Raw genomic sequence first — 22,021 nt, forward strand, 5'->3', positions numbered from 1 at the left:
GTGGATCTCTGTGAGATCAAGGCCAGCCTGGTCTACATGGTGAGTTCCAGGACAGCTGGGGCTACAGAGAGACCCTGTCTCAAAAGACCAAAAAATATTATTGTCTATGATGGGTCATTTAGGCTTTTCTACCATGGTGTAGGTGTGGAGGTGAGAGGAATTGTGGAAATCAGTTCTCGTTTTTCACCCAGTGATAGGACTCAGGTTGTCCGGGTTGGGTAGCTAGCTTTATCCAGTTGCTGGCTCAAGGTGTAGCCCAGGCTGGCCTTGAACTCATGGTCCTCTTGCCTTCTGTTCAGTATATCCTATCAGCACATGCCACCACAACTAGTTTGCTATTTTAAGACAATGTCTCATATTGCCCACGCTGGCCTTAAAGTCACAGTGGAACTGAGGATATCCTTGAACTCTTCCTGCCTCTACCTCCTAAACACTGAGGTTACAGGTGTATGTGCCACCATGCCTGGCTTGTAAGCTCCTTGATAGCAGGAATTGTGTTTTGTTCCCAGTGATAGCCCCAGTCCCTAGAACAGTGCCTGACATATAGAAGGTGCTCAGGGTTGAATGAACAAATAAACATACCAGACAATGGAGAGTCAGGGCTACTTTGGTGTTATCTGGCTGGAGGCTAAGACCCTCTGGGAAGTGTGGGATGCCAGTGTCCTTGCTGGCTCTGAGAGCAAGGTCCCTCTTACTAGACCAGCAAGAAGAGCTCATTTGATAATGTCCCAGGTCCACCTGCTGTAGGAACTACTATTGTCTTATCTGTATTTGTGAGGCTGATGACCTGGACAGTACAGGATTCATATAGTTTGGGAACTGTACAAAAGGAAGCCTCATTAAGTAGTGAAATATCCCAGATTCCAACTCAAGAATCTTGACTGAGTGAACTCAAGACACTGAAATGCAGTCCCTGCGTGAGGACACGTTGATAGGCAAGGGGAGAGTCACAGCTGGGATTGGAGAGATAGATGAGAACTTAGAACTGGCATGAAATGAGCAGTTCACAGTAGTCTTAATTCAACCTGTGATGGAAGTCCATGAGAGGCTTTAAGCTGGGCTGTGTGACATGATCAGGTATGGGTTTTCAAGTCTTTTCTGCAACTGCTGTATCAATAGACCAGGTGGTGGGGAGTTGGTGGGGGAAGAGTGAATTAGGGAGAAAAGAAAGAACATCATAGAGGTTAAGAGACTGAACACCAGAGAATTCAATAGACTGATGTATCGGGGTGGGGAGAAGGCTAGGAAGTTCGGTATTGTTTGTACAAACGAGAATAAAGAGCTAGAAGAAGACAAATGGGATGTCAGAGAGGATTCTGGTGTTGCCTTTTCCCCCTTATTTAATCTCTCAGTTTTCTTAATATTTTTGATTTACACTGAAATGAAACTTTTTTTTTTTTTGGCTTTTTGAGACAGGGTCTCCCTGTAGCCCCAGCTGGCCTCATTATGTAGGCTGGCCTTGAACTCACAGAGCTCCCCATGCCTCTGCCTCTGGAGTGCTGGGATTAAAGGTGTGCACTACCACACCTGACTGAAATGAAAGTTCTAATGGGACCAGCAAGATGACTCAGCAGGTAAAGGGTTAGATCCTGGAATGCACATGATGGAAGGAGAGCACTGACGCCTACACTCTCATTGTGGTACACACACACACACACACACACACACACACACACAAATAAATATTAAGCCACTTGTGGTGGTGCATGCCTTTAATCCTGGCACTCAGGAGGCAGAGGCAGGTGGATCTCTATGAGTTCAAGGTCAGCCTGGTCTACATAGAGAGTTCCAGGCCAGCTGGGGCTACAGGGAGACCCTATCTAAAAAAAGATCAAAAAATATTTTTAAAAAATTCTAACATGGTCCATCAGTGGTATGAATGTGAGTACTTGGGATTATAGTAACTGTCCTCTTAACTCTTAGAATTAGATCCTTGAGAAAGAGTGGGAGAAGCTCATTAGTCCTAAACTGCAGGAGTTGGAGACAATAAGGTGTAATTTGGAGGTAGAGGATTTTCAAGCAAATTGCAGATTACAGTTTATGGATACATCATCATGGATTTTTTTTCTTTTTTTTTGTGTCTTTTGAGACAGGGTCTTCCTGTAGCCCCAGCTAGCCTGGAACTCTCTATGTAAACCAGGATGGGCTGACCTTGAACTCACAGAGATCCGCCTGCCTCTGCCTCCCAAGTGTTGGCACTAAAGGCGTTCGCCACCACATCCAGCGGATACATCATCATGTTTATGGGAAGGAACTTCTTTATTGGCGTGCCAAGTGCAAATATGGCACCCAAGGATTTGAAAATATTATCATTAAAAACACTGATCAGAAATCATGTAGCTATTTCAGCATGAAACCTAAAGGCTCTATTCTCAGAAATAAGATCAAGGGCTGGAGAGACGGCTCAGCAGTTAAGAGCACTGGCTGCTCTTGCAGAGGACTTGGGTTTGGTTCCCAGAACCCATATGACAGCTAACAACTGTCCCTAACTCCAGTTCCAGGGGCTCTGACAGCCTCTTCTGTCCTCTGTGGGCTTTGTATTACATGGGTGCACTTAAATATATGCAGGCAAAACACTCATACACATAAACAAATAAAAAATGAAAAAAACAAGATCAAATTTTCTCATAAAACTTAAAAACATCTTGCTATTTGGGGCTGGAGAGATGGCTCAGCAGTTAAGAACACTGGCTGTTCTTGCAAAAGACCTGGGTTTGAATCCCAGCACCCACATGGCAGCTAACAAGTGTCCGTAACTCCAGTTCCAGGGGACCGACAGCCTCTTCTGACCTCCACGGGCATTGCACGACGCGGATGCACTTATTTACATGCAGTCAATACACACATACACATAAAAATAAAATATTTTTTAAAAACATCTTTCTATTTAGCTGAATAAATATTCTCTCAAATATTTGTTTATTGGTACCAAGGATCAAATGCAGGGCCTTGAGCATGCTAGGGAAGTGCTCTGTCAAGTACGTCTCCAGCCCCCAAATACTGTTTTAAAAATCTTTCTTCATACTTATGTGCAAGCAAAATACTCATAAACATAAAATAAAAATAAATGAAAGTTTTAATGCTTTGCATGGGGGGAAGCAGTTGGAGAGATTTCTCAGTAGTTATGAGCACTTGCTGCTATAGCAGAGGACCTGGGTTTGGTTCCCAGCACCCACATGGCAGCTTATAATTGTAACTCCAGTTCCAGGGGATCCAAAGTCCTCTTCTGGCATCTGTGGGCACCAGGCATGCACATGCTACACATAAACACATGCAGGCAAAATATGTGGTCTGGTTTGTGATGACACACACCTTTAATCCCAGCACTTGGGAAGCAGAGGCAGAAGCAGGTGGCTCTCTGTGAGATCCACACGAACCTGGTGTACACAGTAAGTTCCAGGCCAGCTGGGGCTATAGGAGACCCTATTTCAAATAAAACAAAACCCAAAAAACAAAATCCAAAACAAAAACTCATACACATGAAATTTAAAAAATCTTGTTTGGGCTGGAGAGGTGGCTCCAAGGTTAAGAGCACTGGCTTCTCTTGCAGAGGACCTTGATTTGGTTCCTAGCACCCACTTGGTGGCTAACAACCAGTAACTCCAGTTTCATGGGGTCTGACTCCCTTTTTTGATATCCATGGGTATTGCATGACACGAATGAACCTACATAAAAGATGCAGGCAAAACAGTCATAAATAAGGAATAAAAGGATCTTATTTATAAAGGAAAAAAAGAGAGGCAAAGAAAAAAAATACAATGAAAAAATTTCATCAAGTTCCTCATAGGACTCCCCAAGTTCCCTTAAGTTTGTTCCAGTTTTTTCATTGTTGTTTGCTTTAATTTTTAAGACAGGGTCTCATGTACCCTAGGCTGACCTTAAACTCCTGATCCTTCTACCTGTAGTTCCCAAGTGTTGGCATTACAGGTGTGAACTCATAGCTTGCAGGGTGTCATATGAATGTTTTATATATATATATATATATATTATATATATATTTTTTGTATTTTTGAGACAGGGTCTCCCTGTAGCCCCAGCTGTCCTAGAACTCACTATGTAGACCAGGCTGGCCTTGAACTCACAAAGATCCACCTGCCTCTGCCTCCCAAGTGCTGGAATTAAAGGCGTGCGCCACCTTGCCCAGCAAATGTTATATTTTTATCTTTATGTCATGGTAGAAAATAGCTGAGAATCAGTGGCATTATTATCTAAAAAATAAAATGATATCATTAGAAACTGGTCAGGCCAGGTGTGGTGGCACATGCCTTTAATCCCAGCACTTGGGAGGCAGAGGCAGTGGCAGTTAGATCTCTGTGAGTTCAAGGCCAGCCTGGTCTAGATAGCAAATTCCAGGCTACAGGGAGGGGGCAAAAAAAAAAAGGAAAACTTGTCAGAAGGAGTGCCTTGGGTTAGATTCTCCCTGAAGCAGATACTAATGGGAGAATTTGAGTGTTGATAGTTTAGAGATGATGCCAAGATGTGTCAGGAGGAAAATAAATGAGACAGGGAGGGGGGAGGAAGCAGTGCAGGATGTCCAGGTGGTCAGCAGCTGGGGAGCCCCTGGGAGACAGTATGCTATAGGCTTAAAAGTTGTTTCATCCGGGGCGAGGAATGTTTTCCATGTCTTCACATTTTCACTACTGCTCTGAGGGGCGTCGATCCCCTCATTTCTAAACTTCATGTGGCCAGGGAAGATTTCTGGAGCCACAGAAAGCCTGCATGCAGAGTTCTTACTGAAGTGTCTTCATATATGAAACATGTGACTATATTTATATTTCAGTAGGCTTTGGTTATATCACTGCTAAACAACTTTTAGGATTTGGCCTCTGACCAGGTCTGTCTTCAGGGAAGAATACACCGTGTCCTAATGGTGCTACCATGAAGCCAGTTCATTCCTCTCCCTTTGTTCATGCTCCCAACATCCTTTGCACTAATCAGTAACTGTTCTCAGCCCTTCTGATTTTGCCCTGCCTCCCAATTTATTCCTCTTCCCAGAAGCCACAGCAATCTTCATAAAATGCAAATCAAAGTATACTGTTCCCAGGCTGACTTGCCAGGTTTCTGTGTGTGTGTGTATTCGTATTCACATGTGTGTGGGCGCATGTGCATGTGCTTGCATATGTGAAGGCCTAAGGTTGATGCTGGGTGCCTTCCTTGATGGCTCTCCACCTTATATACTGGGGCAAGTCTTTCCACTGAACCCAGAGCTTGCTGATAAAGCTAGTCTAGGTAGCCAGCTTGCTTTGGGAGATCCTGTCTCTGTTCCTGCTCACTGGAATTACAGGTGGGCTGCCACACCCACCAGGCTTTTTGTGGGGAGTCTGAATTCTGGTCTTAACGCTTGCTGGGCATGTGCTTTTACCTCCCGAGAGTTTAAAGCTCAGGGCCTGGTGGCACACACTTTTAATCCCAGCACTCGGGAAGCAGAAGCAGAGGGATCTCTGTGAGTTCGAGGCCAGTCTGGTCTACATATGGAGTTCCAGGCCAGATGGGGCTACAGGAAAGCCCTGTCTAAAAAAAAAAAAGTAAAAAGAAAAAAAAAAAAACTCAGGGTGGTAATTTGTGGCTATAATCCCAGTGCAGGGAGGCAAAGACAGGAGGATCTCTGGAGCTTGCTGACCAGTTAATCTATCCTAATTGGTAAGATCCAGGTGCAGTGAGAGAGAAACAACACCTCAAAAAATAAGATGGAGAGTGATTAAAGATCCTCAACATCATCTCTGACCTATACACACACATAAAAAGGTGTGCATGTACACCTGCACATATGTACACACACATACACAAAATAACCATAGGGTCCAATAATTCCACTTCTGTGTATATACCCGCAGTAACTGAAAGCATATCTTGGATGTTTTGTACATCCACAAACATAGTAGAAGCATTATTCACAATAGCCAAGAGGCAGGAGCAATCCAAATGTCCATCCATGGACAAATGTATTAAGATACCTATACATGCCAAGTATGATGGTGCACACCTGTAATCCCAGCACTTGGGAGGCTGAAGATCAGGAGTTCAAGGTCATCCTGTTACACAGCAAGTTTAGGGCCAGCCTGACCCTGTCTCAAAAAAACTGAAAACAAAAAACAAAAAACAAAAAAACCAAGAATAACATTAGCCTCAAAAAGGAAGTTGGCTCACGCCTTTGATCCCAGCACTCAGAAGGCAGAGGCAGGCGGATTTCTGTGAGTTGAAGGCCAGCCTTGAACTACATAGTGAGTTCCAGGAGAGCTGGGGCTACAGGGAGACCCTGTCTCAAAAAGCCAAAAAAAAAAAAAAAAAAAAAAAAAAGGACATTATCCCAAATTAAACAAGTCAGTCACAAAAAGATAAACATTTCACTTAATGAGATTTCTAGAATGGTCAAACTCATGGAAGCAGAAAGTAGAACCCAGTATTCTACTAAAACTCCACTAGTTTTAGGAAGGAAAAACCTAGTCATTGTCCAACTCTTGAGGAGTTGAAAAGTTGTGGTTATTAGTCCCATAACAATGTGAAATCAGTAAATGTCTTAAGTGCCTGCCATGCCCTTACATGCATTGTTCCAAACCACCTTGCTTTTCTGGTCACTGCACTATAGACAATGGCTGTGGCCTAATAAGCTGGGTATGGAAACTGCCCAGTTTTGCACAAATGATTCGATTCAACTTTTAGCTGTAAGATACACAAAGGCCAGCTGGGTAGAAGCCTAGGCTAAGAGGCTTAATCCTGAGGGAAAACCAAAACTGATCAGGTCACCAAAGCTGCCTCTTTATCCTCAGCAGTTGTGAACCACATTTCTCAGCTTTGAGGCTTATGCCCTGGAAATGCTTTCTCCCTTCCTAGTGTGATCCTAATATAAACCTTTATCTCTGCTAAAAAGAGGCGAATCTTTCTCCCTTGATTCCTAGAGCATCTTCCCATCCTGTCTTGTTAGCTCCATCAGCAGTCTGCCTTTCCGCAGGAGGAAAAAATATCCCACTTTGATCAATAAGCTGATTGAGGTGGCACAGGCCTATAATCCCAGCATTTGAGAAGTAGGCAAGAGGATCTTGAGTTTGAGGCCAGTCTAGGCTCCTTAAACAACAACCAAACAAAAAAGTAAAAGAAATGAGAAAGAAACAAGGTTCAGTTTCTAATGCATTTAAGAGTCTACACACTGGTTTGGCTCATGAGATAGGAATTCTTTCATCTGCCAAAATGCCTTTGAATAATTTGTAATAAATGTCTCTTAGGGAACATCTTGGAATTGCCATAAAAACTAGTACACATGTCACCCCAACCTCCTGCTTTTCTGATTTCCCCTAAGTTAATTTAATGAAGACATCATTAAAAAAAAAAAAATCTTAGGTTTCCCTTTGCCTGTCCCCTTCCGTTTTTTCTTCTCCTTAAAGGGAGAAAGTATACTGTAGTTTAGAAAGTGGGTGGTGCCCCTGGTGTGGTGGCACACTTATTTTCAGCATTCGAGGATCAGGGGCAGCCTGGCATGGTCGACATGGCGAGCTCTAGGCCAGCTGGGGATACCCAGTGAGACCCTTTCTCAACAAAACAGCACCTCCACGACCCCCCCCCCGCAAGGTGGTAATGCAATCCTCTCCGCAGCTTAAACAAAGGTCTTAAGGCTAGTTTAGTGTTTCACGCCTGTAGTCCTTGGGGAGGCTAAGGCTGGAGGATTATCACCAATCCAAGGCTAGCCTGGCCTACGGTGAGCCCATGTCTTACTCCTCTCTTCCCCGAAAGATGGCCTTAAAATGCAGCAAGCCTAAGAAGGGAGTATCAAGAGACGACAGGATAGCGTAGAAATCGCTCCCAATTCAAAGGATGAAGGACAGGGACAGACCAAAGGCTTCTGGCAGGAGGGAAAATTCCCCACTGAGGAACCACGTTTAGGGAGAGACCCTTTTAGCCAATCCTCGGAGAGAAACTGTTACCGTCACCGGTTGCTGGGCAGGCGTTGCATGACGCCATCTTACGGAGCCGGAAGCGGCGAAGCGCGGTGGAGTTGCGTGCGTGAAGGGGGGGCGGTCCCTCCTCTGAGGTAAGGCGGTGGTCGGACTGCTTTTTCTTCCTGCCCGGTTGAAAGCGGAACCGGGTGTTCGGCCGGGCTTGGGCCCGGAAGCGGTGGCCTTGAGTGACGCGCTTCTGTCTCAACCGACGAGCTTGGTCCTTCCGTCGGATTCCCGAGGGTGTGTTTCTGGACTTCACCCCATTTCGCGTTTATTCCGGGGTGCCTGGACACCTGTCCCTATTTGACCGCAGTAACACCCGGAAAAGAAGCAAAGAGCAGGAGGCGGTTCAGCCTGTCGGGAAAGTGTTTCTGTTGGAAATACTCTCCAAGAGTAACTTGAGGTCCTCTACAGGCCGCGGAGGAATGGCAGAAGCAAGGCCTTTTCTCATACAGTCCAGATGTGGTGGCTCAGAGTAGGGGTATTTGGAGTCAGTGGGGAGTTACTTTTAAGATTTGACATATATTGCCCCCCGCTTTAAATTTGAGACTAGTTCTTAGTGGGCCAGCTGTCTTGAAACTCCTGATCCTCTTGACCCAACCTCCTAGTGTTAAGATTTCAGGCTTATACCATCACTTTTGGATCTTATATCTTATTAGAGAGGGGATCATGCTAATGTATATTAGGCTGGCTTTGAACTTTCGGTAACCTCTGCTTCCTTGAGTGCTGGGATTACAGAATTGTTCATTTCGGGGAGACAATACAGATTTGTGCCCTTTTACTTTGGTTGCATTGTCATAGCTTTTGATTGATTTTTTTAAAAACTGCATTTCTTTCACTTTCATTTTCTCCTAACCTCTTACAGCACTCCGTTTGCATTATTTATGCAAATGCCAGGGTTGGTTTTTATTTTTGCTATTTACCTGAAAAAAAAAAATGCTTCAGTCAATTGCTTTTTTATTAATAAAAAAAAAAGTTGTAACCTTATCATTTCTGAATAGACCATTGAGAGATGAATGCACACCTGTCATAGCCCAGGTCCAGCTTTGGTGGCTGAAGGGAACATTTTAAATATCAGGATGTTCTGTTCCAAACATGGCAATATTACCCACAGTCTATTTCAGTTATTCCCACAAGTCGGGTCCAGATAAAATGAGGGTTATCAGCTAACTGATAGTTATCATTGAGGTTCATCAATGAATTTGTACATTTTGAATTCATTTTGGTGAAGGGGAAAAATGATTTCACAAGACCTAGATTTTGGCTTGGTTTCTTGCCTCGTTTTTTGGCAGCCTTATCTTCTAAAGCCCTTGGGCCTGTAGGGTTTTCATAGTGGACAAAGGACTTGTGGTCTTTTAAAATTGGGGCGGATTTTTTTTTGGAGGGGGCAAGAGATTATCATATTGAAAGTATAGTGTTCTAATGCTTTAACAGTGACTAATTGTTAGGTAAACCCAGTCCTTTCAATTTTTAGACCAAACATGCCCACAGTGGAGGCTCACCAAGGGTTGTAATGAGAAAGAAGCCTCTCCCTCACTGTCAGCACCAGCTGGTAAAGGTGACGTGCATTTTTCTTTTGATAGCAATGGTCCATAGCACTAACTGGTAAGACTTATTGTACAGTATATTGTCAATATTCTTCTGTTTCAGCATACCTTATAGTTCATATATAGCCTGTATTAATTGTATAGATTGTGCATTTAAAACTGTTACCAAGTTGTAAGAACATAAGAGCGAAAACAGGTCATATGTAATATTTTGTTTGTAAGTATCCTTTGTATCATAGCAAAGGAAATGTTTAAAAGATCAACTGTAATAAAGTAATTTTAGTACACTGAAAAAAAAATTGCATTTCTGCTGCTCCTGTTTTAATCCTACTTCAGTATTAACAGGAGTAAGGATACTGTTTTATTGTTTTGTTTTTGATCTTTTTGAGACAGGGTCTCCCTGTAGCCCCAGCTGGCCTCACTATGTAGACCAGGCTGGCCTTGAACTCACAGAGATCCACCTCTCTCTACATCCCAAGTACTGGGATTAAAGGCGTGTACCACCACGCCCAATTTAGGATACTATTTTAATAATTTGCCTTAGGTCACACAGTGAATAGGTGGCGGAATCAGGATTTGAACTCAAGAAGCCCATCTCCTGAGGCCTTGATGTTCATTATTCCCTATTGATTTTCATCTCTTTACTGAATACACACACACACACACACACACACACACACACACACACTTTTGATACTCTAAATTAGGCACATGAGGCAATTAGCAACAATTGATAATAAAACATTATACCTTTATACTGTGACAAAATCTATTTAAAACTATGAATTACCCAGGTGTCATAGCACTTTAATCCCAGAAATTAGTAGGTGGAGGTGGGAGGACCAGCAAAGTTCAAGATCATTTTTAGCTGCAGATTGAGTTCCATGTCTACCATGGCTACAGTGAGACCCTGTCTCAAAACAAAAACAAAACCCCAACAACAACAAAATCTTATGAATTTTTTTTGGGGGGGTGGATTTTCTGTTTAATACATTTAGACTACAGTTGACTGCAGGTATCTGAAACCACAGAAGGTGACTGTAGATAAGGGGACTGCCATATTGTCCCTTAAGCCTCATCATTTTCCTAATATCTTGAGAAAAAGCTAGATTATTCCTCCTCTTTCCATTTTGGTTTTACCTTTGTTTAAGCCTTATATTACTTCTGCCTTCTTTCTTTCTCTTCTGATACTCTATGTGGCCACAGATATTTTTTTTCTTTTTAAATAACAGCAGTATGTTCACTTTTGTGCAGGTTGTATATTGCACAGAGGTACCATTTTCACACTTTAAAAATAGTTGATTTGCATATTATGACAGATGGTAGTAAAGTTTGTTCTAACAACAATATTATTTTAAGAAAAGGAGGGCCTGGAGAGATGGTTAAGAACATATGTTACTCTTAGGACCCAGGTTTGGATCCCAGCACCATGTTGGGCAGTTCACAATTGCCTATAATACCAGTTCTAGTTCTGGCCTCTGAGGGTATTGTGTATATGACAGGTGGTGTACATAGACCAGCGCACATGGGCACATGCACACACAAACACACAACTAAAAATTGAAAAAAGAAAAGGAAAGGGAACCTAGGCCTAGGGATGTAGCTCCGTGGTAGAGCATTTCCTAGCATGTGTGAGGTTCAAGGAAAGAGAAACCTAACACAAAGGGTACCTAAGATCTGAGGAACATCTTCAGTCTCATGTTCTTAGTTCTCTGACAAGCAAAGTCTTTCCTACCCCTGAACCCTTCATAAATAGTCCTTCATGAAACCCTTTTCAATGCTCTCAAGAATCAGTCCTTGATGGGCTAGTGCCATGTTTGGTTGCTGCTATCTCAGAGTGCTTGTTATAGCATATTGTCATAACCAGTCTGCTCATATACCTCACCCTAAGCTCCTCAAGCTACAGGGACAATGCTTTACTCACATCTGGGAGACCTGCAGGTAGCCTAATGCCCAGCACAATATATAAATAAATGTGCAACAAATATTTGAATGCTTAGCATGATTTGGGCAGAGGTAAATATTTGCCTCCATTATCTGATTACTCTACAGCAGCCTCTTGAGTCCTGTAATTATCACAGCTTTATAGGTGAGGAAGTTGAGACTAGGAAGGTGAAGTCACCTGCCTGGACAAACAGCTTCAAGTCACGGGTATGGTGAGGCTGGGGTGTGGCTGGGAGGATTTGTTTTTCAGTGATTCTGTCTCCTTTTTTTTTTCTCAAGAGTGATGATGCGGGTGTGCTGGTTGGTGAGACAGGACAGCCGACACCAGAGAATCAGACTTCCCCATTTGGAGGCAGTTGTGATTGGGCGTAGTCCAGAGACCAAGATCACTGATAAGAAATGTTCCCGACGGCAAGGTAACTGGTCATAGGAATGTGGAGATCACCATATTTGGTTCTGGATGATAGAGATAGCCAGAGACACATTTCCTGAGTGTTCTTGCTTGGAAAACCTATCGTAGTCCCAAAACAGTTCATAAATTGAGCTCTTCTAGCTAACACTAGGGCCTTGTTTGTTCCTGATTCTGTCTTCACAAGGTTGAGGGATGGGAGCAAGAGTTGCAGGTTCTCCTCAGGCCAGCTGTGAAGACCCTGACCTGGATGGGTCCCCAGCCTACTGGGGGGGCAAGAGGTGCGGAGCCACGACACAGACACCGGGAGTCAGGTAGAAGCAAGCACTAGGTGAGGTGCTGCAGGCTCGTTTAATGCAGGAGGGGGCAGGCCTTATATTTCCCTTTTCTCCACCCCCAAGTCCCTTTAGTCAGCGTATCGTTTTCTGATTGGTACGCACCACCAGTCTGTCAGCAGTCACTGGGGCTCGTGAGCAGGGTACAGAGGCTGAGCGGACTCCTTTTGCGGGCTACTTGCAGACCAAGAAGTGAAGTGAATTCTCGCTGAATCCCAGGGCTCTGAGTCCACTCCATCTTTGGAGGCCTCCTGCTACAAGCAAGTATCCCATTCTTTTACCATGGGATGGCGGAATTGAGTCCTGTATCCTTCTTTGCCTAGGAGTCATGCATTGGCCAGCAGGACAAACTCTGGAATCTCCAAGCTATAGCCGTGTCTGAGAAGCAGTGGGGTGGTGTCAACCTTTACATACTACTCACATAGAGGGTAGATTGCTATGACAACAGCTCTTGTCTTTCATATGGTTTAAGGAGAAAGCCTTGCCACATACTTTTTTTTCCCTGCAAACTGTAGGTATGATCACCACTGCCTACAGTGTGACTCCAGGACCCCAAGAGTTCTGGATTTATAGTTTAAGTCTGTAGCACTGACTATGAATTTTCCTATGTTAGTCCAAGTAGAGCTGAAGTGTTTGAGCTGACTAGGTCCAAGATATAAATAGTTGCTGCTTCTGTCTGTTGTCCTCCACACAGCAGCAATTGCAGGGATTCGGGAGTTAGCCAGCCTTCTGCCTGGCCTCCCTCTGAGCAGCTGTGGTGTCTCTTCGTGTTTCCTGTCTTGGCCCCAGGTGCCTTGTTCACTTATCTGAATGTGATAAGTGAACTTACTCTTTCTCAAGCATATGCATACTGTTCATTCCTGCAGCTCTCTGTCTGGAACATTCTTTCCATTCCCCAGGCTAGCTTGAACTTCTGTTTTCTAAGAACGTTTATTTTTTCACTTTGTCTGCTAAAGACAAATGGTAGTGCCCACTCCCCCAACACACACACACACACACAACACACCTACACACTTGTACAGGGCCTTGTGCTGGCTAGACAAGCTCTTCACCACTTAGCTCTATCTCCTATTCTTGATAGTTTTTTTGGTGTGTGTGTGATCCTGAGCAGGCCAGCAGTTCTGGCATAGGGAAATTGATAGAGAGTCATTGAAACTGTCTCTTGGTTTTTCAGCCAGGATATTAACAGTAGCTAAGGAAGTCCATTACACTGATGGAAATTGTGTTTTGAGTGAGTAGGGGTCCATGTCATCCAGACTAGCTTCACACTGTCTATGCAGCCAAAGTTGGCCTTGAACTCCTGATTCTCCTGTCTCTACCCCCTAAGTTCTGGGATTATGGGGTTGTGCCCCCACACCCAGCTCACTGATGGGCATTTTATGGAAGGATTTGAAGCTGTTGGAAACTGGGATTTGGAGGCACAGTCACCTGCAGATCAGGCTCACCTGTCAGGCTGCCTACAGCAGTCAGGCTACATTGCCCTTTAGGGAAAACAGTGCTTTGTTTGGCTGCGTTTGTATTTAACGTCTTCTAATCTCTTTCAGTACAGTTGAAAGCAGAGTGTAACAAAGGATATGTCAAAGTAAAGCAGGTATGTATGTGTGTGTCCTAGATTTCTGTTTTATTCCCAAAGGTTTTCTTAGGCTATTGCCTCTGTCTTGGGTGGAAGTGATAAGAGTAGCATAGTGAACATTAGGCAGGGTGACCAACAGAGCAAGTGGTTAGTAGAGCAGTGGCTACATTCTAATGGTGTTATTGCTATTATAATTATATTATAATTTGGTATTCCACAGGTAGGGGTCAATCCCTCCAGCATTGACTCAGTCATAATTGGGAAGGACCAAGAGATGAAGCTGCAGCCTGGCCAGGTTCTCCACATGGTGAATGAACTTTATCCGTATATTGTAGAGTTTGAGGAAGAAGCAAAGAGCTCTGACCTAGAAACACACAAAAAGAGAAAGAAGTCAAACAGAAGTGATTTAGTGGAAAGGGATGCTGCTCAGGAAGCTGAGCTTGAGACAGGGCTAGAACGTGGGTGTAGCCCCGGCCGATGCTCAGTGCCCCCTAAGAAGGGGAAAGATGGAGCTATCCAAAAGGTGAGGATAGTGTGATTGATAAATGATGTGGAGATTAAATGCAATATAATGACTGCTTAATTGTTTTGTATACTGTAAAGCTTAGACATGGATGAGTTGGTAATAACCATAATGAGGATTGTTAACTGTGATGAAAGAGTCTCTTGTTTGTGTTGTGAAAATCACTTGGTGAATGTCCCTTTATATGCTTTTCTATTAAATAAAAGCCTGAGGTAAACTACTTAAAGGAAGACAGGGCAGTAATGACCAGTATTTAAAATTGAACATGAAAATGGGTCATTTGCTTGATGGCTATAGGTTAGCACTTCATTGATATATTATTCACATATTGATGTCCAACTGGAGACTTGGTCAGGCTATAGCTAAAAAGAAGTTGTAATCCATATTCTGGCATTTTGACCTTGTGAGTCTTTTCCTGGGAAAATGTGAAGAAGTGTCTATTCACTCCAGAAGATAGGGCACCAGCAATAGACCAAAGAAATAATTCCACTTAAGTCTAGCTTGGTAAACCAATGGGTTTAGCTGATGTTACTTGCAGGAGCATGGGCAACTTGCAGGTGGCTATACCACCAAGGAAGTCTCCCTCTCCAACAATTGTTAACTGTTCATATACCCTCTGGGAGGGGAGGGGCCTCATGAGCCCTCTTATGAGTCCTCCCCATCCCCCAACAAAGGAATGTTAGTTGGTCCAATCTTGTGAAAGTCGTGTACTGGTAATCTCAGCTGTTCTGATTTCAGGACAGCAGTGGCCTGTCTTGCACAGAGGACAGAGTTCCACAACAGCCTCCTTCCACATACTCAGTTCTAAATATAGGAAGTCAGCAGGGATGGCTTATGGTCCTAAAGGGCAGTAGACTGAAGTAGTCTACTTTTAATTCTCAGAAGCTAACTGTGCTGAACAGCTTTAGTGCCAACTTGACACACCTGTGTTGAGGGAGCCTCAATTGGGGAAATTGCCGTTATTGGACTGGCCTGTGGCCATGTCCATGGGGCACCTTCTTGATTGTTGAGTGATATGGGAGGGCCCAGCCCACTGTGGGTGGTGCCACCCCTGGGCAGGTAGGCCTGCCTATCTTGCATAAGAAAGCAGACTGAGCAGGAGCCAGAGGAGCAAGCCAGTAAGTAGCATTCCTTCATGGCTGTGCTCTAGCTCCTGCCTCCAGGTTCCTGCCCTGAGTCCTATCTTGGACTCCCTGGTGAACTGTGACCCAGGAGATGTAAGCTAAATAAACCCTTTCCTCCCCAAGTTGGTAGTGGTCAGAGTATTTTGTCACAGTAATGAAGAAACAAACTAGGACACTAACCTTCCAAATTTTATTGAACTCTGCTGTCACACAATAGTAGCTAAATTTAATTATTGGCATTTGCAATTTACATTGTCTCTTTAAATTTAGGAATCACTGGGCCACTGGAGTCAAGGCCTGAAGATTTCTATGAAGGACCCCAACGTGCAGGTTGGAATTCAGTTTTACAGTTTAAGTACATTTCCTGTACATGACCACTCTGCAGAGGCTATACTTAAAAATGAAATCAAAGGATGTCAGTCCTTCCTAGTGAGATTTGGTTTATTGTGCTCTTCCGGGAGAACAAGTGGCTTTCTCACTGGCAGTAAAGTTGTAGCTGGTCTGTGTCTTTTGCCTGTGTTCCGTCCTTCCTCATCACCCGATACCACCCTTTCTTGAGTCCTTTCTGAATGTTATCCTATCCATCCTGGTCTACATAGTGAATTCCAGGCCAGTTGGGGCTATAGGAGACCCGGTTTCAAAAAAACTCTATTTTTTTTTTTTCCCCCAAAGTTGCTGTTGTAAGCGACTTAATGACTATCACAGCACTTGGCACACAGAACATTCTCAGTAGATGTTTCTATCCTTCTTATGCTCTCTGCTAGGTTTATAAAGATGATCAGGTGGTTGTGATTAAAGATAAATACCCCAAGGCTCGTCATCACTGGCTGGTCTTGCCATGGGCCTCCATTTCCAGTCTGAAGGCTGTGACCAGTGAACACCTTGAACTTCTCAAGCATATGCACACTGTGGGGGAAAAGATGATTTCAGATTTTGCTGGATCCAGCAAACTGAGCTTCCGATTGGGATACCATGCCATTCCTAGCATGAGGTAAGCCTGGGGGTAACGTGGGCCTTCTGATTCTGTTCTGATGACTAGCTTGGACTTGAGTGTGTGGGTCGTCTCCAGGCCCAGGGAGTAGGCACATGTTTCCAGGACAGTTGGGCTGCAGCTTGCACCCTGCCTAACTTATCTGTGAGCCCTAGTTCCTGCTTCTGCCTGTAATTCAGTCCCTTGTAATTTTTTTTGTTCTTTTCAAAATTTAAATCTTTTAACATACAAACTAGATGAAGTAGCTTCATCACCTTTAGATAAGAAATTACTGTCAGTGGCTTTTATTAAATTTCTTGAAGTTATCTATAACCTTTAAATAATTAAGGACCATTGCTCTAAAGGAAGCAAAACATCATAGACCATAAATACCAGCTTAGTGGATGTGAGATTTCAAATAAAATGAGGGAAAATTGTGGCATTTGATTTTCATTGTTTTTCTTTCTTTCTTTCTTTCTTTCTTTCTTTCTTTCTTTCTTTCTTTCTTTCTTTCTTTCTTTCTTTTCTTTCTTTTTTTTTTTAACAGAAGGAATTGGGGTAAATGATTGTTTCCCTACAGAATACATGCAGGACATGTCCCTTCAGTTCATTTGGTTTAAATAATAATGGAATGCCTGGACTGGACCACTGAGCTACATCCCCAGTTCCCACTTTTTAAAAAACTGCAGCAGGATAAACAACATAAAATTCATTTTAAAAAATATTATTTTATGTGTATGAATGTATTGCCTGCGTGTTTGTGAGCGCACCCATGTCGTGCAATGCCTCGGAGGTCAGAAGAGGGCTTTGGATTCCCCTGGAACTGAAGTTAAGGACCATTCATAGCCGCCATGTGGGTGCTGGGAATTGAACCTGGGTCCTCTGCAAGAGCAGTCAGTGCTCTTAACCTCTGAGCCATCTCTCCAGCCCCAAAATTCATTTGTTTTTGTTTGTTTATTTATTTAATTTATTTAATAACCACCTAATTAGTAGAAGCATTTCATTACAACAGCATTGACATAGTCAATAACAGTTTCTAGAGCAAAGATGCATTTCTTTAAAAATTGGCTGTAAATTTTTAGGTTCACAGTGTTGAATTGATATTTATTTGTTTATTTTTTGAGACAGCATCTCATTATGTAGCTCCAGCTGGCCTGGAGCTGGCTGTGTAGAATAGGCTGGTCTTCTACTCAGAAATCCACCTGCCTCTGCCTCCTATGTGCTGGGATTAAAGGTGTGCACCACCCTGCCTGGCAAATTTACTTTTTAAACATCTTTATTTTGTTTTTGGGGGGCAGGCTTTTGCTATGTTGCTCATGCTGATTTTGAACTCTTGGGGTCAAGTGATCCTCTCATCCTAGCCTTCTGGGGCAGGGATTATAGGTGTTTACTGCCTAGCTGCCCACTTGTAAATAAATATACATTTCCATCTGTAACTTCAGTTTCACTACGTGAGTCTATTGCCTGCATGTGTGTAAGTGCACCTGTGTCCTGCAATGCCCTGGGAGTCAGAAGAGGGCATTGGATTACCCTGGAACTGGAGTTACAGATGGTTGTTAGCTGCCACGTGGGTTCTGGGAACCAAACCCAGGTCCTCTGCAGCAGCAGCCAGTGCTCTTAACTGCTGAACCAACTCTCCAACCTGGGCACCAGGTTTTAATGATGATAGAAGTTGTTGAATTCAGAGTGTCTTTGTTTCTATGTCCTCTTAGCAGACAGAGCCAAGAAATCCATGTACAACCTCTAACCTACACACATACCTACCTGTTTCTGTATTGAATTACTTGTATTAATATATGTTTATGGAAAACCATGAATTCACACTGACACTTCTCTTATCTGGGTACTTACCAGACTCAGTGCTGCTTAGTTTCCAAATCACACTGATATTTTTCATTTTAGCACAGCTTTGCAAGCAAGATTTGTTCTTGTTTTCCCATTTCTGTGTGTGTGTGTGTGTGTGTGTGTGTGAGAGAGAGAGAGAGAGAGAGAGAGAGAGAGAGAGAGAGAGAGACTGACTTCTTTCCCCTCCAGTGAAAAACCTGGCTGTTCTTAGTTATTATGAGTTCATGTACTTTTCTTTGTATACATGTAAAATAGTTACAGAACTACTAACTACTAACTCATCTCCTGTGGGAGACATTTACCAACAATACTGCATGTGCCTAGGCAGAATATTGTTTTCCAAAGTTATTTTCTCTCTTACCTTCTTTAATGTGGTTCCCTTATTTATTTTTTATTGCTTATATATTTTTTTTTTTGTTTTTTTTTGGTGGGGAGGGGTTGAGACAGAGTCTCTCTGTAGCCCCTGCTGGCCTAGAACTCACTATGTAGACCAGGATGCCCTCTGTCTCACAGAGATACACTGCCTCTGCTTCCCAAGTGCTAGGATTAAAGGTGTGTGCCATTGCACCCAGCCTTACATTCTATTTTGGATTCTATACACATACTGGTGGCTTTTGATTATTAATGGGCAAGGTGAAATATTACTAATTCTAAGCATAAAAGTTATACAAAAAAATCATTTTACTTGGTTTAACAAGTCTGAAGGAAAGCTACAAGTGTGTGTGTGTGTGTGTGTGTGTGTGTGTATGTGTATGGAGCTCAGAGGTCAACCTCAGGTATCTTAGTATCTTTCCTCCTCGGATATCATCCACCTTTTTTGAGACAGGGTCTCTCACTGTCTTGGGGATCACTGATTAGGCTAGGCTGACTGGCCAGTGAGCCCCAGGGATCTACCTTTCTCCATCTCCTTGCACTGAGATTTCAAACACATGCCACCATGCCTGGCTTTTTAAATTTGTGTGGGTTCTGGGGATTGAACCCTCAGTTCTCATGCTTGCAAGGTAAGTACTTTACCAACTGAGCTATCTCCTCAGCCTCCCAAAAAACTGATTTTATTCACCCAATTCCTTTTCTTTTAAACTTTTCCATCTCAGTAAGTGGCTCTGCCTCAAATCAACATCCAGTAAATTAGTAGTAAGTCTTGCTGGTTCTGTTGAAGATATGATCAGCAGGCTTGCTTCCTGCTGTCTTTGCTGCAGCCAGGCTCTCATGTCAGCTGCGCTTGTTTCTGGCTTTGTTACAGTAGCCTTGTAACTGGCCTTCGCATGCCTACCTTTCATGTCCCACAGCCCTTTCTCCATGCAACAGCTAGAGTGATCTTTTAAAGGTAAAAATCAGATAACAACTCTCCTCTACTGAACATCGTTCAGTGACTCTATAATGTCAAAATAAAACGTGAGGTTTACAAATCTTTACAACTCCCTATGATCTGGCTCCTGCCTAATCCTTGCTTTTTGGCTCCAGTATCTCTGGCTGTATATTCTGGCCATGTCACCTTCTGCTTTTTTGCACCCAGCTCGTTCTTGTCCCTGGGTCTTTGCATGTGTCTTCCCCACTTCTGAGACTCAGCTGTCTCAGATCTTGCTTGCTCTGCCTGCTTTCTCATGTCAAGTCGCTGCCTGGCACAGGCCTCTGGGCATACTTCACTAGCTCTGCTAGGCACTATCCCCTTACCCTCCCCCTCTCCCTCCCTCCCTTGTAATTTTTGTCTTATTTTTTAATTAGTGTATATTAATTATACATATGGGTTTAATATGCCATTTCCATACGTGTGTAGCATATTTGGTGATATTCATCCCCCATTACTCTCCCTTAGCCCCTTTCCACTCCCATTGATTCCCTTCCTCTTCCCAACTAGTTCTTTTTTTTTTTTTTTTTTAAACTTTAACACATAGTCTCCACTGTAGTTCCAGCTGGCCTGGAGCTTGTTATGTAGACCAGGCTGACCTTGATCTCACAGAGATGCACCTGCCTCTGCCTCCTGAGTGCTGGAATTAAAGGCACCACTGTGCCTGGCTTCACCTTATTATTATTATTTTTTTATTTTAAAATTTACTTATTTTTATGTATATGAGTGTTTTGCCTTCATTTATGTAAGTACGCTATGTGCATGCAGTGCCTGTGGAGTCCAGAAGAGGGTATGAGATCCCCTGAAACTGGAGTAACTGATGATTGTTAGCTGCTTTGTGGGTGTTGAGAACCAAACCCAGGTCCTCTGGAAGAGCAGCCAGTGCCCTTAATTGCCGAGCCATCGCTTTAGTCCTTCACCTTATTTTTTGAGACAGGGGCTCTTACTGAATCTGGAGTTTGCTACTTTGGCTAGACTACCTAGTCAGCAATACTCAGGGATTCTATAGTCTGTCTCCTCAGCTCTGAGATTCCAAGTGTGTGCTGGTGTGTCTTGCCTTTTTACCTGGGTGTTAAAGATCAATTCAGGTCTTAATGCTTGCATGGCAAGCACTTAGCCCTCTAAGCCATCTCCCCAGCCCACATTAGTATTCAAAAAAAAATTTAAATTTATTTTTATTTCATGTGTATGAGTGTTTTGCCTGCTTGTATGGAAGTACACCCTTGGGTACAGTGCCCATGGAGGCCAGAAGAGGGCGTGGGATCCCCTTGAACTGGAGCTATAGACAGTTGTGCATTGCTACACTGGTGCTGAGAACCTAACCCAGGTCCTCTGGAAGAGTAGCCAGTGCTCTTAACTGATGAGCCATCTTTCCAGCCCCATGTGAAATATCATCAAGTAAATAAATGGGATAATTGCATTGAATGAACATGGTATCAGTACTTTGTACCTGTACTTTGATTGTTGCCATTTCGCTTATTTTTTTTTTTTTTTAACTTTCAACTAGCCAGGTACACCTTCATGTGATCAGCCAGGATTTTGATTCCCCTTGCCTTAAAAACAAAAAACATTGGAATTCGTTCAACACAGAGTACTTTCTGGAATCACAAGGTAAACTGTACTCTTTGTTTTTTTAAATTTATTTCAATTTTTTTTTTAATTTTTAAAAATGATTTATTTAATAACAACATACTTAGAAGAAGCATATCATTACAACACAATTGACATACGGTTTCCTGAGGTAGGATGCATCTCTTTCAAAATTGGCTGTAAATTTTTAGGTTTACAGTTGAATTATTACGAGAACCTTGAGAGTGAGTAGGAAGGATGGACTGGCAGGTTGGCAAGCTGGCAGGCTAGTAGGTGAGGTGACTAAGCAGTCAGATATTCCTGATCAGGGCCAGTTTGGGGGGAAGAGATGACCTGCTCCTGCTGTGAGAACCCTGGGTTTCATCCACTTCTCTACCAAGATATTTACCAAACTCTTAAACAAAAGACTAGCAACTCCTCAAAGACCAATTCTGCCCTCTGTGATTTTGTAAAGTTCATCCCACCTTGCATGTCCTTTGTCCTGCAGAGTTTGGATCTGGCCTGAAGTGTCTTAGCTGTCTTTCTCAATTCTGACAGTCTCATAACTGTGCTGTCAGCATTAATCTTTGTTCAAGTTCAGACCTGGACTGATCTTCCTCCTTACTGTCTGAAACTCTCCTCAACCCACAACTCCCCTTGGGACAGGCCTTTGTAGAGCCAGGAGTAGGCTGCTGCTGCAAGGCGGCTGGGTGGAGCCTGTCTTCAGCAGCTTGGAACTAGAATGTGTCCTCTGCTCCCAGGGGCTCTGTGTTTAAAAACAGCACAGGCAACCCTCCCTGTGCTGGTGACACACAGACTCATGAGGGTGAATAATCATTTTGATAGTCATTTTGGGGGTAAGCAACAGAACAGTGAATAAAAACTCATCTCCAACTAAAAATA

The 22,021-nt window shown here is 43.2% G+C and overlaps 1 protein-coding gene across 7 annotated transcripts in view; it reads left to right on the plus strand.

Moving 5' to 3' along the window:
* The first annotated feature begins 7,973 nt into the window (after nt 1-7,973).
* Aptx (aprataxin) overlaps nt 7,974-22,021 on the plus strand; it is a 21,198-nt gene continuing 7,150 nt past the window's right edge. The window contains exons 1-8 of one of the 7 annotated variants that reach the window (XM_008842487.3): nt 8,007-8,023; nt 9,406-9,536; nt 11,702-11,838; nt 13,711-13,757; nt 13,960-14,262; nt 15,657-15,716; nt 16,151-16,377; nt 21,057-21,160. In XM_008842487.3, coding sequence (XP_008840709.1) covers nt 11,706-11,838; nt 13,711-13,757; nt 13,960-14,262; nt 15,657-15,716; nt 16,151-16,377; nt 21,057-21,160 — 874 coding nt within the window. In that variant the 5' untranslated portion in view covers nt 8,007-8,023; nt 9,406-9,536; nt 11,702-11,705. The other 6 variants (XM_008842486.2, XM_008842489.2, XM_008842488.2 and 3 more) reach the window with 6 other exon arrangements.

The sequence above is a fragment of the Nannospalax galili genome, unplaced genomic scaffold (genome assembly GCF_000622305.1).
Source record: "Nannospalax galili isolate Female #2095 unplaced genomic scaffold, S.galili_v1.0 scaffold341, whole genome shotgun sequence".
Taxonomy (NCBI): Eukaryota; Metazoa; Chordata; class Mammalia; order Rodentia; family Spalacidae; genus Nannospalax; species Nannospalax galili.